The sequence below is a fragment of the Nomascus leucogenys genome, chromosome 9, assembly GCF_006542625.1.
Source record: "Nomascus leucogenys isolate Asia chromosome 9, Asia_NLE_v1, whole genome shotgun sequence".
Classification (NCBI taxonomy): domain Eukaryota; kingdom Metazoa; phylum Chordata; class Mammalia; order Primates; family Hylobatidae; genus Nomascus; species Nomascus leucogenys.
Genome location: NC_044389.1, coordinates 53491653 through 53514337, shown reverse-complemented (window position 1 = coordinate 53514337; position 22685 = coordinate 53491653). Strand labels below are relative to the sequence as shown.

At 40.9% G+C, this 22685-nt stretch overlaps 1 protein-coding gene across 4 annotated transcripts in view; it reads right to left on the bottom strand.

The window, feature by feature from the left end:
• RUFY3 (RUN and FYVE domain containing 3) overlaps positions 1 to 22685 on the bottom strand; it is a 103384-nt gene that overhangs the window by 75993 nt on the left and 4706 nt on the right. The window contains exons 1-2 of one of the 4 annotated variants that reach the window (XM_030818962.1): positions 10655 to 11194; positions 10308 to 10495 (exon numbers count right to left, since the gene is read on the bottom strand). The exons of 1 other annotated variant lie outside the window; for it this stretch is intronic. In XM_030818962.1, coding sequence (XP_030674822.1) covers positions 10308 to 10485 — 178 coding nt within the window. In that variant the 5' untranslated portion in view covers positions 10486 to 10495; positions 10655 to 11194. Of the gene's footprint in view, positions 1 to 10307; positions 11210 to 22685 lie in introns of those variants that run through there. 2 more of the 4 variants (XM_030818964.1, XM_030818963.1) reach the window with 2 other exon arrangements.

Below are 22685 nucleotides of genomic sequence, written 5' to 3'. Positions count from 1 at the left end.
ATGTGTTCTCATTGTTCGACTCCCACTTATGAGTAAGAACATGCGGTGTTTGGTTTTCTGTCCTTGTGATAGTTTGCTCAGAATGATGGTTTCCAGCTTCACCCATGTCCCTGCAAAGGACATGAACACATCCTGTTTTATGGCTGCATAGTATTCCATAGTGTACATGTGCCACATTTTCTTTATCCAGTGTATTATTGATGGATATCTGGGCTGGTTCCAAGTCTTCGCTATTGTGAATAGTGCCGCAATAAACATACGTATGCATGTGTCTTTACAGTAGCATGAAAATCCTTTCTTTTAAAATGATTTTAAGGAGTAATAGGGAATCACTGAGTTCACCAGAAGTTTGTTGGATATCTACCATAAATAGTACACAGTACTATGGGGCCTTCTGAAGAATGCCAAAGAAAAGGTTTTCCCTGAAGAACTTTCTATGTAATTTCAGAAATAAGGAATCCCATGAATTAAATAACTGGGGAATGATTTCTAGCATATTCAAACAAATGTCCCAGACGCTACCCAGTGATTTAGGACATGAAAGGTGTGAGATCTGTTAGAGAAGGACTTGTAGATGAAGGGAGTCAGGGGTCCATCACCCTTCCTGATATAACACTGGCAGGAAGAATTACAAGTCGGAATAGTAAAACAAAAATAATAATCAGGGTTTTACCGAAGCACAGTCTGACTGGAACAGGTAAGTATGTTGAAAAGGAGTTTGAAAAAACATTGAATAAAAAATCATCCAAAGAAGAGCATGAGAATGCTTGGCTAAAAGAATAATGATTACCTGTAGCTACTATTTCAAACAATCCCTAATCGTGAACATTACTGCTATCACAAACTGCTTTTCAGGCTAAGCACGGTGGCTCATGCCTGTAATCCCAGTACTTTGGGAGGCTGAGGCGGGTGATCGCTTGAGCCCAAGAGTTCAAGATCAGCCTGGCCAACATGGCAAAACCCTGTCTCCACTAAAAATACAAAAATTAGCCAGGCATGGCGGTGCACATCTGTAGTCCCAGCTACTCAGGAGGCTGAGGCAGGAGAATCACTTGAACCTGGGAGGCGGAGGTTGCAGTGAGCCGAGATTGCGCCACTGCACTCAAGACTGGGCAACAGAGCGAAACTCTGCCTCAAAACAAAAACAAAACAAAACTGCTTTTCTTATTGCTTTTGTACATCTGCTTCAGAAAGCTAAATTTAGCATATAGAGGTGTCACTTGCCAGCCAGGTCAGTTTCAGCAGTGTACTATTTTTGCTGTTTGGCAGTATATGCGCAATTATGTAAATATTTTCATTTACTTTATAAAAGCGAGTGAAAAGAGGAAAAAGAAAACAAGTGGACAAAAAGCTCAGTCTCCAGTTTAACAGATGGCAATCACTGGCTGGGCTTGGTGGCTCATGCCTGTAATCCCAGCACTTTGGGAGGCCAAGGCAGGCAGATCACCAGAGGTCAAGAGTTTAAGACAAGCCTAGGCCAACATGACAAAACCCCTTCTCTACTAAAGTACAAAACTTAGCCGGGCGTGGTGGTGGGCACCTGTAATCCCAGCTACTCAGGAGGCTGAAGCAGGAGAATTGCTTGAACCCAGGAGGCGGAGGTTGCAGTGAGCCGAGATCGCGCAACTGCACTCCAACCTGGGCAACAAGAGCGAGACTCCGTCTCAAAAAAAAAAAAAAAAAAGATGGCAATCACCAAGCATGTCCCAGCTGGGATGCTTTTGACCTTATCTGGATGCTCACCGTACTTAAGCTGCCAATGCTGTGTTCAACTGTGTATAAAACTTCTGGAAATACGTCATCAGAGACTGGGAAGAAGACTCCTCTTATTACATGCAGGCCTACTGTTGGACTTACGCTCTAGAATTCTGGGATAGGAGTGTTGTGTATGAGTTGAGCCATTGGTTGTCTGAGTTTGAATTCTGCCTCTACCAGTTATTACACCCTTGAACGTCAGTTTATTTTACTTTTTTTAATTTTTGAGATGGAGTTTCACTCCCAGGCTGGAGTGAGTGCAGTGGTGCAATCTTGGCTCACTGCAACCTCTGCCTCCCAGGTTCGAGCGATTCTCCTGCCTCAGTCTCCTAAGCAGTTGGGATTACAGGCACCTGCCACCACGCCCAGCTAATTCTTTTTTTTTTTTTTTTTTTTTTGTATTTTTAGTAGAGACGGGGTTTCACCATGTTGGCCAGGCTAGTCTTGAACTCCTGACCTCAGGTGATCCACCCGCCTCAGCCTCCGAAAGTGCTGGCATTACAAGTATGAGCCACCGCGCCTGGCCAAATGTCAGTTTGTTTGTAAATTGGGGGTAATAATTTTACCTAGGCTCAAAAGATTGTTGTAAAAATTAAATGAGATAATACATTTTTAACACTTGGAGTAAATAATTCCTGGCAGAAAGTAACTAATCAAGCCAGATGTATATTTTATTGCATTCAACTGATCATCTGTGCATCACCTCTCAAAGTCAGATTCCTTATCCCTAAAAGAAGGTTAATAGAAAAGCACATATTTTGGCCGGGTACGGTGGCTCACACCTATAATCCCAGCACTTTGGGAGGCCGAGGTGGGTTCAAGGAGTTCAAGACCAGCCTGGCCAACACGGTGAAACCCTGTCTCTACTAAAAATACAGAAATTAGCTGGAAATGGTGGTGGGTGCCTGTAATCCCAGCTATTTGGGAGGCTGAGGCAGCAGAATCGCTTGAACCGGGGAGGCGGGGGTTGCAGTGAGCCGAGACTGCAACACTGTGTTCCAGCCTGGGTGACAAGAGCGAGACTCCATCTCAAAAAAAAAAAAAAAAAAAGAAAAGAAAAAAACCACATATTTCTTGACAACCGATAACTTGTTGATTTTTAATCAATTATTTTCTTATTTATAGAGGTCCAAGAAAGGACAATGCTAAAACTTGAGTTTAAGCTACTACTAATGTTCATCTTTAGTCTGATAAATAACTTGTTCAGACTACTCTATAAAGACAGATATAAAAATAGAAATATAAAATAAAATGGCAATGTATTTAAGAATATGGCTTAAACTGCTGTGGCTTCAGCTACTGCTTCATGAATAACTACTAATATAAATAGCTACCATTTATAGGGTGCTTTACATTAATTATCTCATTTAATCCTTCTAACCTCTGAAGTAGTTACCGTTAATATTCCCAGTTAAGAGGAGAGAAAAACTCAAGCCTGGTGGCTCACATCTGTAATCCTAGCACTTTGGGAAACAGAGGTGGGCAGATCACTTGAGGTCAGGAGTTTGAGACCAGCCTGGCCAACATGGGGAAACCTCGTCTCTACTAAAAATACAAAAAATTAGCTGGGTGTGGTGGTGTGCACCTGTAATCCCAGCTACTCAGGACGCTGAGGCAGGAGAATTGTGTGAACTCAGGAGGTGGAGGTTGCAGTGAGCCAAGATCGTGCCATTGCACTCCAGTCCAGGTGACAGTGCGAGACTCTGTCTCAAAACAAAACAAAAAAAACAAGCATGAAGTGATAACTTGTGCAATGTCACATGACTACTGAGTAGTGGGGTATGGAACTGAATCCAGGTCCAGGTCCAAGCCACAAAATCCATACTTTTAACTACTATCCTATATTATCTCTAAATTAATGACCATCACAGTAGCTAAAACACCAATTGCCAAATCAACCCCATTACTGTACGAATTCCTTTACTGTTCTCAAATATACCCCATATTGAGAGCAATAAAGTTTTCCATAGTCTAATTAATATCCACCCAACTCTAAAGAGACTCATTAGGTATCCAGCAGATTTCTTCAGTCATTTTGAATTCTGTGTCAAAATTCTACTTAGAAATTTCCAAATCTCAAGGCCTCATTAAAAAAAAAAAAGAAAAGAAATTTCCAAATCTCCACAACAAATTTCCTCTTGTAATCGGAAAAAAAGTCTTATTTAAAAAATCCAACTTAGCTTCACTTTGAAAAGCACACAAAAATTATTTTAAATTGCGATTTTTAACTTGCCTGCCACTCAAACCATATAAATATCTGAAAAATGATAACAGAGAGTAGGAATGTGGAAGAAAAAAGAAAATAGACCAAAAGCTGGACATTTAGTTTAAGAACAAGGAATTGGACTTAGATTACAAATTATATTTAAAAAAAATCTGTCTGAAACACTTTACAGAGTAAAGGCTGTATATGCAAAATAACATTTTCTCTTTTGAAATACGATACTACTGCTGTCTTTTAGGCTAATTTCAATTTATAGATGGTCCCCGGCTTATGAAGGTTCAACTTACGATATTTCAACTTTACAACGATGAGAAAGTGATATGCGTTCAGTAGAAACCCTACTTCAAATTTTGAATTTTGATCTTTTCCCGAGCTAGCAATACGCCAGGTGATCCTCTCTCACGATGCTGGGCAGCGGCAGCGAGCCGCAGCTCCCAGTCAGCCACACCATCCCAGTCAGCCGCACGATCAGCCACAGATCAGAGTAAACAACCAATACACTACAGGGTACTGTGCTGCCAGATGATTTTGCACAACTGTTGACTAAGTCTTCTAAGCATGTTTAAGGCAGGCGAGGCTAAGCTATTTAAGCGATTAAGTTCGGCACAGTAGGTGTATTAAATGCATTTTCATTTTATGGTGTTTTCAACTTAGGATGGGTTTTTCAGGACATAACCCCATCTTAAATCAAGGGGTATCTGTAGTCACTTGAGACAACAAATGAGTCAGGATTTCATTCTTTAAAAATTCTCTTTAAAGTGTCAAAACTTTTATTAACATATACATTTCTAATTGGGTAAACTTGTTAAGGGTAAACGTGTTATAAACTGAGTCATAGCTATAGTTGGTTTTGTTGTTAAACATTCAATAATACCGAAGGTAATACTATAGCCTGCCCTTCACATATGTGGACATGTGTATACATAACAAGTATTGGTGCATTTCTTTAAAAAAATCTTTTTTTTTTTTTTTTTTGAGACAGAGTTTCTCTCTTGTTGCCAAGGCTGGAGTGCAGTGGCACGATCTTGGCTCACTGCAACCTCTGCCTCCTGGGTTCAAGTGATTCTCCTGCCTCAGCCTTCCGAGTAGCTGGGATTACAGGCACCCGCCACCATGCCCGGATAATTTTTTGTAATCCCAGCACTTTGGGAGGCCAAGGTGGGTGGATCGCCTGAGGTCAGGAGTTCAAGACCAGCCTGGCCAACATGGTGAAACCCCGTCTCCATTAAAAATACAAAAATTACCCAGGCGTGGTGGCACCTGCCAGTAATCCCAGTTACTAGGGAGGCTGAGGCAGGCGAGTTGCTTGAACCTGGGAGGCAGAGGTTTCAGTGAGCTGGGAACTTGCCACTGCGCTCCAGCCTGGGCAACAGAGTGAGACTCTGTCTCAAAAAAAAAAAAAAAAAAAAAAAAGTTATTATTTTCCTGATCCTAGAATTATATGTAACTTGTTTTGAGAATGTTACTCCAAGAAATTCAGATACATATAAGCATGTGACTTAAAAAAAATCGCAAAAATAAAACATTATCACTTCATCTCAGTAATAATACCACTTCTGAAATTAATATAATGATGCTTAAAGGTCTAACTGAAGTGTTCTGCTTCCATTCTTGAGAAAAACAGAGAACACATGTTCTCTAAAATTTTCATGGTGCTTTTAAAAGTTCCTTTACTTTGAAATTCCACTTACTTCCAACATTGCTTTGGTTAAAAAAAAAAAAAAAAAAAAAAGGAAAGAAATCCCACTATGCTTTCACAAACTAAAAAAAAAAAGTGAGAGGTCATTTCAATGGTGGTACACGTTTTTCTAAATTAAGAAAATGCAAAATGAATTTTCTATAAACAAGGCTGCTCCTCTAGTGCTGACATGACACAAGCAAAGTAAGAAAGTAAGCCACATTCTCACATCTCTGAACGTCCATTTAAGTCTCGCTCCTTTTATCCTCACCCTCGCCTTTCCATGTGAGGATTCTAACTCTTAATGTAAACTAGGGTACAGACTTAAGCCAGGAAATGTAATCTGGAAAAGTATAAATCTGATTAATGCTTCTGTGGGGCGGGTGGAAGGCTCAATTGAGAGTAATGGGTGGGGCGCAGTGGCTCATGCCTGCATTCCCAGCACTTTGGGAAGCCGAGGCGGGCGATCACCTGAGGTCGGGAGTTTGAGACCAGCCTGACCAACATGGAGAAACCCTGTCTCTGATAAAAATACAAAATTAGCTGGGCATGGTGGCGCATGCCTGTAATCCCAGCTACTCAGGGAGTCTGAGGCAGGAGAATCGCTTGAACCTGGGAGATGGAGGTTGCAGTGAGCAGAGATAGCGCCATTGTACTCCAGCCTGGGCAATAAGAGCGAAACTCTGTCTCAAAAAAAAAAAAAAAAAAAAAAAAAAAGAGTGATGGTAGTGCTTTTGTTAGTCACAATCTATTAAGCATCAAGAACTCAAATGTTCTCTTCCTTCTATATTCCCTACTGGTAAAGGGAACCTAGCTTCTGCAGCCAGAAGTTGGAGAGTCATCCCAGGCACCGCCTTACCTTCATTCTCCAGCCACCCAGCCCCTCAGTCATCAGGTACATTCTACTTTTCCAGGGATTGTTCCTTTGGTGTTCACTCTCGCTGCCTTAATTTGAGATTGTCACCTCTTACCCAGACCATTTTAAAAGTTATAGTTAGGGGTCCCTGAGAGCTTATATCCTTCTGATCCATCCACTACACTGTTGCCAGAGTGATCATTCCAAATACAAATCTTATTTCATGTTACTCCCAGACATAAAGCACCAGTAGCTTTTCACTATAGAATCAAGTGCAGGCTTTTCAGTATGAATAAGATTTCTACAGTCAAGCCCCTGCTTATCTTTCCAGGCTTGCTCCCTGTTGTGCCAAACAGAAGCCCGCTGTGCTCCCGTTTGCTATTCCCTGGCTGGGCCAGCTCACTATGTACTTTTTTTTTTTTTTTTTTTTTTGCCCTCCCCCCCCCCCCCCCCCCCCCCCCCCCCCCCCCCCCCCCCCCCCCCCCCCCCCCCCCCCCCCCCCCCCCCCCCCCCCCCCCCCCACTATGTACTGTTTGAAATGCCCTCCCTATGTCAGTCTGGTGATCACCTAGTTATCTCTTAAGGTCTCACTTAATGAAGCCTCTCCTGACCCTTCTCCTGTGGAGTCAATCACAGGCTCTTGCCTTTAGGGGAAATCTATTTGCAATTAAACTTGTTGTAGATTTGCTTTTGGCTTTTGAAAATAAGAGTATATAAGCTGGGCACGGTGGCTCACACCTGTAATCCCAGCACTTTAGGAGGTCAAGGGGGGTGTATCACCTGAGGTCGGGAGTTTGAGACCAGCCTGATGAACATGCAAAAACCCCATCTCTACGAAAAATACAAAAATTAGCTGGGTGTGGTGGCACATGCCTGTAATCCCAGCTACTTGGGAGGCTGAGGCAGGAGAATCGCTTGAACCCAGTAGGCGGACTTTGCAATGAGCCGAGATTGCACCATTGCACTCCAGCCTGGGCAGTAAGAACAAAACTCTGTCTCAAAAAAAAAAAAAAAAAAGTATGTAAGACAAAAGAGAGATAATTTCTCATTGACCACCAATAAGCATTGAGATAATGAAGTGAATGCTTTTATTCTCATTTATTTAAGGTTTAAAGTAGACAGAAACTCTAGGTCCAGGCGGAGTTTGCAATGAGCCGAGATTGCGCCATTGCACTCCAGCCTGGGCAGTAAGAACAAAACTCTGTCTCAAAAAAAAAAAAAAAAAAAAAAGTATGTAAGACAAAAGAGAGATAATTTCTCACTGACCACCAATAAGCATTGAGATAATGAAGTGAATGCTTTTATTCTCATTTATTTAAGGTTTAAAGTAGGCAGAAACTCTAGGTCCAGGCCTATACTGTGTACTGCTCAGTGAAGGGCCAGGAACTCTGGTTTTAAGAAAATAAAATGTGGAAGCCACAGAGCCTCTATTGCTGAGTACAAACAGTCAGTCTACATCATTTTAAGAGGGAACATTATGCTTTTTGCCTGTTTTCTTTTGTGGGACTTCACTCTAGGATTTGGGTGGTCAGATGTTTTTCCCTCTATGAATCAGCCCGGAAAGCAGTCTGAATACTCCTGCGTCCAGATATCAGCAGTTCCATTTTGTCAACAAGGTGAGATTCACATAATCATAGGCCTGGTGACCACCACTTGAATGCTTATAGCTAAATTAAATCTAATAACTATCAGTGGTATTAACATAAAAGTGGATATTTCTTGGGACCAAATGACTGTTTAAATATCCAGAGTTTGGTAATGGAGCAAGAGAGTAATACTCATAGGCTTTCAAGGGCCTATGCTTTCTTTATTTTCATTTATAACAATTTAAAATAATGGCTTTCTTGCCCAATTAAAGGCAAAATTCTAAAATGCACTGTCAGCATTTCTCTATTTTCTTCCAAATCCTCTATAGTTGATTAAAGGTCTTGGAAACTCTGTATTTATCTGATTTCTTTAATCAGCAGACATACAACTTATTGCTTAGATTACGGCTCTCACACATTTTCCATACTGAGAAATGTGTTGCTACGGATTTCTCTATGAAGAATTCAAACGGCGCTGCTAAAAACGCTTACATGAACCAAACAGCTCACTTTTGCTTATCCACAGGAATCCTGCTCCAAAAACATATATTCGAGGTGTTAAAATTGTTAAAAATTATTTTTGAGACACTGATAAAGTAGATTTCATGATAAAGGGAATACTGCATATTGTATAACTCTCAAAATGTACGGGAATACATTTTTTTCAAACAAAATATGTAAACTGAGGCAGTTGGCAGAAGACTTCTTGGTAGCCTTCTAAAACTGTATTTTTCTTCCCTGAAGACTTTTAAAGCTTTAGAGGCTGTTTTAAGTAGTACTGGAATTGTTGGATGTAACGATGTTTTGATGAAAATACAGAATAAAATAATAATAAAAAATAAATAGTACTGGCATTGCATGGAATTTCAGCTGATGTCTTATAACTTGTGCACATAACGAAACTTACAGCCAAAGAAAGCTGTCCAATTAACAAACCAATTGTTAAAAGATGCAAAGGGTCTTAAAAACCACTTAAACATTGTTCTTAAAGACACACCCAAAATGACTGCTTTGTGTCCTGTGTGATTAACCATCCCTAAAACTTTCTCAAGGCTAAGGCTGACTGGGAAGATAAAATCCTTATCAAACACAATGGGCAAATTCTGAGTCATGATAAGATTTCAACTCAAGGTCAAAGGCAGAGAATCACCTTTCCTAACCCCATCTGCTAGGTACAATTCACCTATGGTCTTCTTTGTCCTGTCGATGTGCTCCTAACTATCAGGCAGATGTTTATAAAGAATTTCTCCTCACATGCAAGCATTTTTTTTTTCATCAGTATAAGGACAGAGAATAAACCCTAGCTAAGAAGCCACTGTATTAAAAACAAAACAATTTGTAGCTATGACTCAAATCAACTCTCTTTCTGTGGCATTAAGAGAATTAAAGGGTAGAAGCAGAAAACCTCTCATAAATTAGGAAGAGTCCTGGAAAAAAGTCGCAAGTCAAGAGACCACAAAGATCTCAGAGGTACTGACAGTGGAAATCTCAAATGGATCATAATAGTTACCACAAATAATTTATAAAAAGCAATGGCCAATAGATTCCAATATTACCATTCTGTTGTAATCTATAGGGATACCATATTAATCATATTTAACCTTTCCAAGGCATTATGCTTTCTTAGGAGTCTGTATTCAATAAATAAATGCTGAAAGTTATTTTCTCATCTAACCTAATAATCCATATTGTTAAAAAAAGTTATCAAATATTTCCTAGATGTCATAACTTGCTTAACACTGTATCCTCATATAATGGTGAGGATACCATTACCAAATACCCTGGTGTTTCTACTGTATTCATCATGTACAATCCTATAATTACAGTCATGTTGTCTTAACGTAGTGTTATAAATCACTACAATTTCTATAACATTTTCATATATGGACAAAATTAATAGCTTTCTCATTATTGATTAGAATCAGATGTGATAAGTGACCTCAAATGTTTTCTTTAGAGGCTTAAAGACAAAGAACTCTAAACAAGTATCCAGCGTCTTTTGAAAGGATACCTCAACGGGCAGGAAAAAAATTATTTTTCCCCCATGAGCAAGAGAAGGGGAGCTGGGTGGTAAGTAAAGATGCAAGGTTTTCAGGACTGTTAACAGTTGAGAGTGTAGGTTCTTTCTACCTCTCCCTGATCCTCCCAGCCCTCCCCCATAACAATGAGGATGCTGGTGAGATACTAGCGGACAGGATCTGACCATACCTTCATGGGTAGGCTCTGGGTCAGGTGTAAGTGAGATGTCATCCAGCTCTCGCAGGCAGAGCCATTCTCCATCCATGGACACTCGGAATTTGCAAAGGTAGATGGTCTCCATGGCAGCCTGTGTGATCTTGTCAGTGGTGGGGGTTGGCATATCGGTCGGAGGCGTCAGAGCAGACATGATGACTCAGCTGGGACCACAACACACACACAGACACACACACACACACACACACACACACCACAAAAATAAATACAACCTCCTCACCAAAAAAACCCAATACAAATCTCTGAAACAAAGCTTTCAGGAAAAGGGTGGGGGAGGTTTAAAAAAAAAAAAGGAAAAATACCTTATAGGTTAAGAACAAACTGCTCAAGATAATTCTACACTATCTTATAGACAGTTCCTACCACATAGCAAAATAAGATGATGCTTGTCTTCTCCCAGCTTCCTCTCCTTTTATCTTCCCTTCCCTGCCCCCCACCTTTTTTTTCAGCTGAGCTATAGGCTTTAAATCCTGCACAGCCGATGCTGCCTTAGCTGGCTTTAAAAATCTGGCCTCGATATGAATAAGTGAAAAATCCTCCTCCTTTGTGCAGAAAAAAAAATATAAAAGAAAAACCTGAACAAAAAATAAATCTATATTTTCAATGTAGCTTAAAAAAAAAATCCTGAGCTGCAGAAATCACTTCCAGGATCTGCTCAGATGAGCTGGGATGCTGAGTTCTCATAGGATTGGCCGTGCGCAGTAAGCAGGGTGTTGACCAAAATGGCTGACTAATGAACTGAACTGAAAATTCAGGCTCATGTGACCAGCTGCTCTGAACGTAGGGCAAGCAATTCCCAGGATGCTTTATAGATGCTGCTGATGCTGGGAGAGCAATTAGGCTTCTCTCTCTCATCCTGTACAACCCACTTCCAGACTGTGCTAGTCAAACTGTGATCAGACATAACACAATGCACATATCTTCATCAATTCCTCTTACTTTGGGATCAAGGACTGAATAAAAGGATGACAATTAACACTGGATAATAATCTATAGTAAAGATGGTAAAAGAGGCAGTTAGCTTAATTTAACAAGCATATAATTCACCTCTTTCATTCTTATCTACATAGCTATTAAAATTCTTTACTATGCTAAATGTTATGTTTCAAGAAAAGCTAAAGCATAAAAAATTGAGGCTCTCAGAAGGAAAAAAAACCAAAAAGATAAAAACAAAAGCTAAAGCAGATTTTCAATTTAAATATCTTACTCTTGGGCATTTATAATTTCCTTCTCCGAGGTACAAAAACCTGACCTTTTAGGTTAGGCAGAAATGCAAAAAAACACTTGAAGTTAAAAAAGTAAAATCTTTCCCAATTAATGGCAATTTCCCCCCTTTTTGATTTTGTTGTATTTACCAAGTTTCTGTATTAAGCATAAAATATAGTTTTTTTTTTCTTTTTTCTTTTTTTTTTTTGAGATGGAGTCTTGCTCTGTCGCCCAGGCTGGAGTGCAGTGGCGTGATCTCAGCTCCCGGGTTCAAGCAATTCTCTGCCTCAGCCTCCCAAGTAGCTGGGACTACAGGTGCCCACCACCACGCCTGGCTAATTTTTGTATTTTTAGTAGAGACGGGGTTTCACCACCTTGGCCAGGCTGGTCTTGAACTTCTGACCTCATGATCCTCCCGCCTCAGCCTCCCAAAGTGCTGGGATTACAGGCGTGAGCCACCGCGCCCAGCCTTAAGCATGAAATATGTTTCTAAGCAGATTAAACCATGTTATATTTTTAAAATCCTCCCATTCGATAACATACTGAAGACAATTATATTTTCTTAATGCACACACACACACACACACACACGACCCTATATTATCCAATGAGGCATTTATACCTTGGTAGCGAAAAGGCAGGTACTTGCTCTATGAACTACATAAATTACAAAGAGAAGAATAAGAATTTTCTTTGAAAATGCTTTGGACAATTCAAAGAAAGTGTTTGTTTGCTTGTTTTTGTATTGAAGGGTTCCAATTTTAAGGAGGAACATACAAATACAAGAAATATGACCTGAGACTATTCCTTTCTAGGGATTGTTATCAGAGGGCCATCTTGATTTACCTAATTTCTGAAAACTAAAAAAATCTCCTTGAATATTGTTAAAATCTCCAATGCTTCATCATAATTTGAGACTGAATTGAAAGAAAAAAATGCTAATAATCAAATTCTGAAGAGAAACTGGCATTTTCATACTGTTAGGAAGAGGGAGTGGATGGCTGGGTGCGGTGGCTCATGCCTATAATAACAGCACTTTGGGAGGCCAAGGCGGGCAGATCACCTGAGGTCAGGAGTTCGAGACCAGCCTGGCCAACATGGTGAAACCTCGTCTCTACTAAAAATACAAAAATTAGTCAGATGTGGTGGCATGTGCCTGTAATCCCAGCACTTTGGGAGGCTGAGGCAGGTGAATGGCTTGAGCTCAGGAGTTTGAAACCAGCCTGGGCAACATAGCAAACTCCATCTCTACAAAAACAAAAATTAGCAAGGTATGGTGGCGCGCACATGTGGTCCTAGCTACTTGGGAGACTGAGGTGGAAGAATCACGTGAGGACAGGAGGCAGAGGCTGCAGTGAGCCGAGATCGCACCACTGCACTCTACCCTGTTTCAAAATAAAAAAAAGAAGGAGGGTATACTGGTACAATGTAAGAAGGCATATATATAGGCTTATTTATAATTGGGGAAAATCAGTAAGTTACTAAGGAAAGCAAAATACTCCTGGTTTTATTTCTATCTCATTCTCTCTCATCATTACCCTACATCTAGACTCAGAGCCATTCATTCATTCATTCATTCATTCAACAAATATTCACTAAGAGGTGCTCCACATGCCAGGTAGTGCTCCAGGCACTCACTAGGCACGCAGCAGTAAGACAGAAACACCTTTTCCAGGAAACAGCGTTTTCAGACCCAAATACTGAACACAAGCCTTCATTTAACACATTCTCATTTAATTCAGTTCAATTCCTTTCTAGCCAAAAATATTCCCATATTATATATTAATAAAGGGGACAGTTTATAGATTCACTTTATATCATGCAATACTTCAAAACATAGTAAGTAGTCATTAAAACCTTCAAATTACATGGGACATTCCTGGAACCACAACTCCAAACAGCCTTAGCTATCTGTATGTGTGATATCAAAACTCTAGATCACTGATATGTTCTTAAAATAGAACAAGGAATACATGAATAAATCCGAATGCCATGTGATTGCCTGGAGTCCAAAACCTGAATTCAGCCTTGTCACAAACCACAACAATCTCTTCACCCCAGTAAGCATTTACTAATTTGAACAGATCTAGATTGATTGCAACATACCAACACAACAGGAACATCAAGGTTAGTAAGCAAGAAACTTGATTCACATTCCTTCGGAAGATCCATCCCACCCTGCCTCTCTCCAGGTAGAGGACACAGAGAGGCAAGCCCAAAACAACTAAAGTTTTTGGCAAGGAAAGAAAAACATGCCTGTACTGGTATCCTTGAATTTCCCAGATCTACCAGTTTGAGGTGTTAGCAGCCATTTCACGGGGGTGGGCAAGAAAAACTGTACTTCTACGCTGTTCTTTAGGTAAACACCATTGAGTCTTCAGCACAAACAGTTATCCATTGTTCATGGGCAAAGAAGTTACTATGAAAACAGTACTATTTGTAGAAACTTATAAAAACAATTCTATGGCCGGGCACGGTGGCTCACGCCTGTCATCCCAGCACTTTGGGAGGCTGCGGCGGGTGGGTCACCTGAGGTCGGGAGTTCAAGACCAGCCTGACCAACATGGAGAAACCCCATCTTTACTAAAAATACAAAATTAGCTGAGTGTGGTGGCACATGCCTGTAATCCCTGCTACTCTGGAGGCTAAGGCAGGAGAATCGCTTGAACCTGGGAGGCGGGGGTTGCGGTGAGCTGAGATTGCACCACTGCACTCCAGCCTGGGAAACACTGTCTCAAAGAAAAAAAAAAGATTCTAGATATTGCTTAGTACTGTTTTCACATTTGGGTCTTTACTAAGTAAACATCTGAGCTTTGAATATGAAGATAAAGTTAAGCCATCAGTAAGATATTCAAACCTTGATTTTTTTTCTCATATACAGAGTAATTACTATATGAGCTGTATTGAGCTATTTTCTCATTTGATCCCATTTGTGAGTAATGGCACCTATTTGTAAGATGTTTGTGACGCGGGTGGGAGTTCAGTCTGTGGCCCTAAAAGAATAGGCCTATGTGAAGTTCAAATCCAAAATGAAGATCCAAAAAATACTACGTTCTAGCTGCTTAAACAGTGTGTATTTTCCACATTATGATGGATTCAAAGCAAATAAGATTCACACTTGAAAGTCAGAAGTTACATTCCTCTTAAAGGATATTTGTATTTGGCTGCTACTATAAGACAAAGATTAACTTGACAGGCTCAATGTCTCTGTTATATATTGTGGAAAAAGTACTTAAAATAGCTATCATTTATTAAATTTCTATTTTCTGTTAGGTCCTTTACAAATATCATGTCAAGGGCCGGGCGCGGTGGCTCACGCCTGTAATCCCAGCATTTTGGGAGGCTGAGGTGGGCGGATCACGAGGTCAGGAGACCGAGACCATCCTGGCTAACACGGTGAAACCCCGTCTCTACTAAAAATACAAAAAAAGTAGCTGGGCGTGGTGGCGGGCCCCTGTAATCCCAGCTACTCAGGAGGCTGAGGCAGGAGAATGGCATGAACCCGGGAGGTGGAGGTTGCAGTGAGCCGAGATGGCGCCACTGCACTCCAGCCTGGGTGACAGAGCGAGACTGTCTCCAAAAAAAAAAAAAAAAAAAATACCATGTCAAGTCTCCACAAAAACACTGCAAAGTAGAGATTGATACTTTCTCTTTATACACAGTGAAACCAAAGTTCAGCCACGTAACTGGCCCAGAATCACACAATTAGCGAGTAGCAGATCTGTTACTCCAAGCTACTTCTGTCTAGATGCCTCCAAAGTCCATGTTCCTTCTACATTCTGCAACTTCAGCACTCCATCCTAACTCTTCCTCCTCCCTGGATGTTAAATTTTACTCAGAGAAAATAAAAACACATTTAAAACACACACACACGTGCGTGAACACACACACACAAACACACACACACACGCAAAGTCTCTTCATGAAATTTCCTAAACATGAGTTTCAACAAATTTAAGATTTGAAGAATTTTTTTTTATCAGCTTTCATACTTTACACCTTAATGCTGCACAATCCATATCTTCCTCTAGGCCCCCTAACTTACAAGTTCAGGCTTTTAGTAAGTGGACACATTCTGACAAACTGAGAACCCAGTATAAAATGCTTCCACTATGTACTTGGCTCACCCTACTACCACTCTGTCTCTGAGTTCCCTCCATATTTACATACTAGTTGGACACATTAAGAACACCTGATAAATTCCGAAATAGGAAAAGATATATGAAGGGGGGGAATCATTTTCTAAAATGATGCATTGTGCGCTTTTTAAAAATAGCAAACTCAATATATAATTTTAAATCCTTAAAGAATATAACCAATATCCCTGAATCCCTTGCTCGACTGGAGAAATGGACCAACACATGTACTTATATGTGCTCCTTCTTGCTTCTAAACTCCTGCCTCTCATTTCAAGGCAACCTTCTGAATTTCGTGTAAATCATTATCTTATTTTTTTTTTTTTTTTTTTTTTTTTTTTTGAGACAGAGTCTCGCTCTGTCGCCCAGGCTGGAGTGCAGTGGCGCGATCTCGGCTCACTGCAAGCTCCGCCTCCCGCGTTCACGCCATTCTCCTGCCTCAGCCTCTCCGAGTAGCTGGGATTACAGGCGCCCGCCACCACGCCCGGCTAATTTTTTTGTATTTTTAGTAGAGACGGGGTTTCACTGTGGTCTCCATCTCCTGACCTCGTGATCCGCCCGCCTCGGCCTCCCAAAGTGCTGGGATTACAAGCGTGAGCCACCGTGCCCGGCAATCATTACCTTATTTTAAAAATATTGTTACAAATATATGAAGGTCTAAGCAATATGTTCAGTTTCAGTTTTTTTCAACTTTCTTATAGAAAGTGTTTCATGCTCTATAAAACTTTCTAAGCCTTTCACTCAATGCGTATTTTTTCTTTTCTTTTTTTTTTTTTTTTGAGACAGAGTTTTGTTCTTGTCGTTCAGGATGGAGTGCAGTGGCATGATCTTGGCTCACTGCAACCTGTCCCCTCCCAGGTTCAAGCAATTCTCCTGTCTCAGCCTCCCGAGTAGCTGGGATTACAGGCACCCGCCACCGTGCCCAGCTAATTTTTGTATTTTTAGTAGAGACGGGGTTTCACCATGTTGGCCAGGCTGGTCTTGAACTCCTGAACTCAGGTGATCTGCCCATCTCAGCCTCCCAAAGTGCTGGGATTACAGGCATAAGCCACCGCACCTGGCCTTCAATGCTGCATTTTCTAAGATTCATCCAAACTGTAGTGTGCATATGTAGTTTATCCTTTTGGCTGCTGTATTATAAGGTAGTATTCCAATGTATGCACAAAAAAATTTCTGATTCAACTGGGCACGGCTGGAAGGCCGAGGCGGGTGGATCACTTGAGGTCAGGAGATCAAGTCCCGCCTGGCCAACATGGTGAAACCCCGTCTCTACTAAAAATACAAAAATTAGCCAGGCAATGTGGCGCGTGCCTGTAATCCCAGCTACTCAGGGGACTGAGGCAGGAGAACTGCTTGAACCCAGGAGGCGGCGGTTGCAGTGAGCCGAGGTCATGCCACTACACTCCAGCCTGGGCAAGAGAGAGAGACTCCGTCTCAAAAAAACAATAACAAAAACACATTCTGATTTATTTTCTTTTTTTTGAGATGGAGTCTCGCTCTGTCGCCCAGGCTGGAGTGCAGTGACACGATCTCGGCTCATTGCAACCTCCACCTGCCGGGTTCAAGTGATTCTCCTGCCTCTGCCTCCCAAGTAGCTGGGACTACAGGCGTATGCCATCACGCTTGGCTAATTTTTTATATTTTTAGTAGAGATGGGGTTTCACCGGGTTAGCCAGGATGGTCTCGATCTCCTGACCTCATGATCTGCCCGCCTCGGCCTCCCAAAGTGCTGGGATTACAGGTGTGAGCCACTGCACCTGGCCTTCTGATTCATTTTCATGTTGGTAGGCATCTGGGTTATTTCTGATTTTCATAATGCAGAATAGGAACTTCTTCCTAAAATTTGTCAAGTTGTGCAACTAAATTTGTAAAGTTCACAAAGTTCTGTTTGGCAGCTTCCTGAATCACAGTTTCATAATTTAAGAAGAAAAATCTCATTTCCCCCCCTATTTCACTAGTTGCTGTTAGCATGAAAGGGTAGCTTTTTTTTTTTTGGAGACAGTCTTGCTCTCACCCGGGTTAGGGTGCAGTGGCATGATCGCGGCTCACTGCAACCTCTGCCTCCCAGGTTCAAGTGATTCTCCTGCCTCACTGCCTCAGACTCCCAAGTAGCTGGGATTATGGGCACACACCACCAGGCCTGGCTAACTTTTGTATTTTTAGTAGAGACGGGGTTTCGCCATGTTGGCCAGCCTGGTCTCGAACTCCTGACCTCGAGAGATCCACGTGCCTTGGCCTCCCAAAGTGCTGGGATTACAGGCATGAGACACCGCACCCAGTCATGAAAGGGTATCTTTGATGAATCATCATCATGATGACACTGGTGGAAAGCCCAGATGTTTCTGTTAAATTATATGATTATTCAACTCAATGATCATGATTATTTCACATGCTCCAGTACACCCTCCCACCTCCCTTCCCAGAACCACAATCTATTATGTCTACCTCTGATTTCAAGATTTCTTCAATTTTAAGTTTATACATTTGGTAGGCTCAGTGTCACTTTATAGATATTAACCAAGGTTGACAATAACTATAAAATGATACACCCAGAAAGCTGAGCTATCATTACTTTGTTAGAAACAAACACTACCAGGAGTATTATAATGCATCATCTTTTCACTTGTTAAAATTAACCAGCATAAGATTAAAAATAACCTCTACCCTGAAAAGCAAAGCTTATTTCATGGCTCAGTGGCTGTAGGCAATAATTTATACAGACGTAAAGCTATCAAAAACTTAGTAGGTGACCTTGGGAAATTTATCCTCCTCTTGCCTCAATTTACTCAGTTGTAAAATGAAACTAAATAACTAGCTCCACAAAGACCAGAAGCTCCGCCAAAGAAATATGCATTTTGCACACCTCTTACGTATCTACTCAAAATAGTACCTACCAAATACCAGACTCTCAATAGATACTTGCTGGTATAGATATGTATATAGCCTTGCAACGGCATTTTTCCACTCTCATATTTCACTTCAATTGTGAAAACCCCCAAATTCTATAAAATCAATATTTATGCCCCAACAAACAGGTCATTCTAACACTGGCTTCATTCATGTGTACATAACAGATTCATTCACTCAACATGTACAGGGTACCTCCCATATGCTAGGGATGCAGAAGAAAGAACAAGGCAATAGACAAGAAACAGACAATTTTAGGTGTTTAGGAAAGTCTTAATGTCTGTCATAAATGGACCTATTCAGCGTTTTTTACATATACAACTATTTTTTCTATCAGATTGGTGACTCTTGAGTTTTATTAATTTACTCATTTTTAGTAAATAGGGCATTAGTGAGTAGAATATGGAACCAGAGGGCTGTTGCCTGAAGAGGTGCCTCCAATCTAGGACCTGATTCCAGTTACGGGAGGTGATGAAAGAGTGTGACAGAGCATGTGGACTCTGGAGTCGGCATGCTCACAGTGAATCCTAGGTCCACCACTTAGCTGCTGAGTAACATTGGCAAGTTACTTCTCTGTGCCCATTTCTACATTGACAAAATGGGGATAATAATATTAACTATTTCGGAGTTAAATGCTTAGCATGGCACTTGGCACAAAGTAAGCAGTAAGTAAATGTCACCATAACTGTACTATAATAAGTGCTTCTCCTTTGAGAGTTCTGGAAAAACCCTATCAACACATAAAATGAAACTCAGGAAGGATAAATGTTTATGGGACAGAGGCAGAGGAAAGTGAAAAGGAGATGTGAGCAGAGGGTTACAGTGGTATCTCTCAGATTTTGAGGAAGGAAGAGAGATGGTCAGAATTTTACCAAGCATTCTCACCTCAAGTGATCAGATTTCCTAAGTTCATAAAAAAGACAGCAGAAGTAGATAAATGTCTGTGGAGAGTCCCTAAACAGATTCTGAAGTTAGAAGAATGACACTCTAAAAGTCGACATGCTACAACAACTTCAGCTTTCTACCTGCTTTTTGCTGTCTTGGCCTTCCAGGCTCTCCTTTCCTACACATCACAAGGTTCCCACCCCTTTCTTCCAAACTTTCCCACCTCCGCCCCACCACTCCCTCTGACATAGCTGAGTATCTTGTCCGCTTGGTAGGGAGCATGTCAGATAAAAAAGGCTTTGCAAAGAGAGGGAACGCCACCTTGGCCAGCAGCCCTGAGAAGTTTTAGGGAGACTATGAACCTTTTCACAATTATTCAAATACAGTAGGGGCACGGCCATATTGCTACTTATGTATCTGTATACTTGTGTGTGTATATACGTTAATGAAACAGCAAGCATAAATTTTCTCCCCTTAAACACTAATTCCTGGGTTTGCATGTATATTTTGAACCTCCTTCCCCATACAATGGATTTTTCAAGTGCATCTGTCAGAGACAAAGGCTTCTAGGTACCTCATTCTCTGCACTATCCAGGGCTCAATCGTGGCACTCGCTGTTAAGTATACTCAACTTTGAAGTGGGTAGTCATAGTAACGCTGCCAGTCCTTTTCAAGATTCTTTTTCTTCTGTTCCTCTTCTAGCCTTCCTCCTAACTCAAAACAGCACTTAAAAATACAGAAAGCTGTTACTTGGTGAGTAGAACACTTTTTTGGACACTGCCTTAACTGGGAGAGAAAAGACAAGGGCAAGGACGTGGGCTATTTGCATAGCATTGCCTTGAACAATGTTTGCCGTAGTTGTGGGAGTTGGAAGGAGAAAAGAATAACTAAATAGAAGCTGGGAACTGTGCAAACAGCAGGGTGCCTCTTCCATCCAACACTAAAGAGAAGCCATCTTTTGTCTATCCTGTCCATTCACAAGATGATCTCTAATGGCAGGATGGAAAAGGAAAGCATTAAAAGTATTACACCATGACCTGCAAGCAGATCCTCCTTACATATTGTAGTTGCTGAGAAACTGGCATGGAAGGTCATACATACACCAAGAGGATAAAGCCACCATGAAATAGAAAAACATACATATCTGTATATGCATGAAAAAGTTCAGGATGAAAACTCTCCAAACTCAAAAGTGGGCATCCTCCAATAAGGAACCGGGGGGAGGGTACTGGAGGTCCACAAAGAGGAAAGTTCACTTTCTAACTATACTTTTGTCTTATGAAACATTTAAACAACGAGAATAGATTCATGTATTACTCGTACTTTTTATAAAATCAAATTTAAGGCATGGTAGAAAGTTTTATGAGATTTAAAGCTAGAAGTATAAAAACCTAGCAGATTACCAGCACTCAAAGACTCAGAAAGAGACATAATCCCCAACAAGGCACATCAGAAGTCTCCTTTCACACTGCATTGAAGCATACTGTTTTCATGGATATTATATCCTGCAAGATTTTGCGACAAAACAATTCATGTGACAAACCCTGAAAAGTTTAGGCTACCTTCTGTTTACAAACTTGTTTTTGAAACAGAGTCTCGCTCTATTACCATGACTGGAATACAGTGGTGTGATCATGGCTCACTGCATCCTCAACTTCCCAGGCTCATGCCATCCTCCCACCTCAGACTCCTGAGTAGTTGGCACCAGAGGCATGTGCCACCATGCCCAGCTAACTTACTTTTAATTAAAAAAAAATTATTTTTGTAGAGACAGAGTCTGCTTATGTACAGGCTGGTCTCCAACTCTTGGGCTCAAGTCATACACCTGCCTAGGCCTCCCAAAGTGCTGGGATTGCAGGCTTGAGCCACTGTTCCAGTCTCACACATTTTTGCTATTCTTCAGCACTGTTATTTAAAAACAGAGCTTCTAAATCCCATTGTCTCAGCCCAAAATCTCCTTAAGCTGATTAGCAACTTCAGCAAAGTCTCAGGATACAAAATCAATGTACAAAAATCACAAGCATTCTTGTACACCAATCACAGACAAACAGAGAGCCAAATCATGAGTGAACTCCCATTCACAATTGCTTCAAAGAGGATAAAATACCTAGGAATCCAACTTACAAGGGATGTGAAGGACCTCTTCAAGGAGAACTACAAACCACTGCTCAATGAAATAAAAGAGGATACAAACAAATGGAAGAACATTCCATGCTCATGGGTTGGAAGAATCAATATCGTGAAAATGGCCATACTGCCCAAGGTCATTTAGAGATTCAATGCCATCCCCATCAAGCTACCAATGACTTTCTTCACAGAATTGGAAAAAACTACTTTAAAGTTCATATGGAACCAAAAAAGGGCCCGCATCGCCAAGTCAATCCTAAGCCAAAAGAACAAAGCTGGAGGCATCACGCTACCTGACTTCAAACTATACTACAAGGCTACAGTAACCAAAACAGCATGGTACTGGTACCACAACAGAGATATAGATCAATGGAACAGAACAGAGCCCTCAGAAATGATGCCGCATATCTACAACTATCTGATCTTTGACAAACCTGACAAAAACAAGAAATGGAGAAAGGATTCCCTATTTAGTAAATGGTGCTGGGAAAACTGGCTAGCCATATGTAGAAAGCTGAAACTGGATCCCTTCCTTACACCTTACACAAACATTAATTCAAGATGGATTAAAGACTTAAATGTTAGACCTAAAACCATTAAAATCCTACAAGAAAACCTAGGCAATACCATTCAGGACATAGGTGTGGGCAAGGACTTCATGTCTAAAACACCAAAAGCAATGGCAACAAAAGCCAAAATTGACAAATGGGATCTAATTAAACTAAAGAGCTTCTGCACAGCAAAAGAAACTACCATCAGAGTGAACAGGCAACCTACACAATGGGAGAAAATTTTTGCAACCTACTCATCTGACAAAGGGCTAATATCCAGAATCTACAATGAACTCAAACAAATTTACAAGAAAAAAACAAACAACCCCATCAAAAAGTGGGCGAAGGACATGAACAGACACTTCTCAAAAGAAGACATTTATGCAGCCAAAAAACACATGAAGAAATGCTCATCATCACTGGCCATCAGAGAAATGCAAATCAAAACCACAGTGAGATACCATCTCACACCAGTTAGAATGGCCATCATTAAAAAATCAGGAAACAACAGGTGCTGGAGA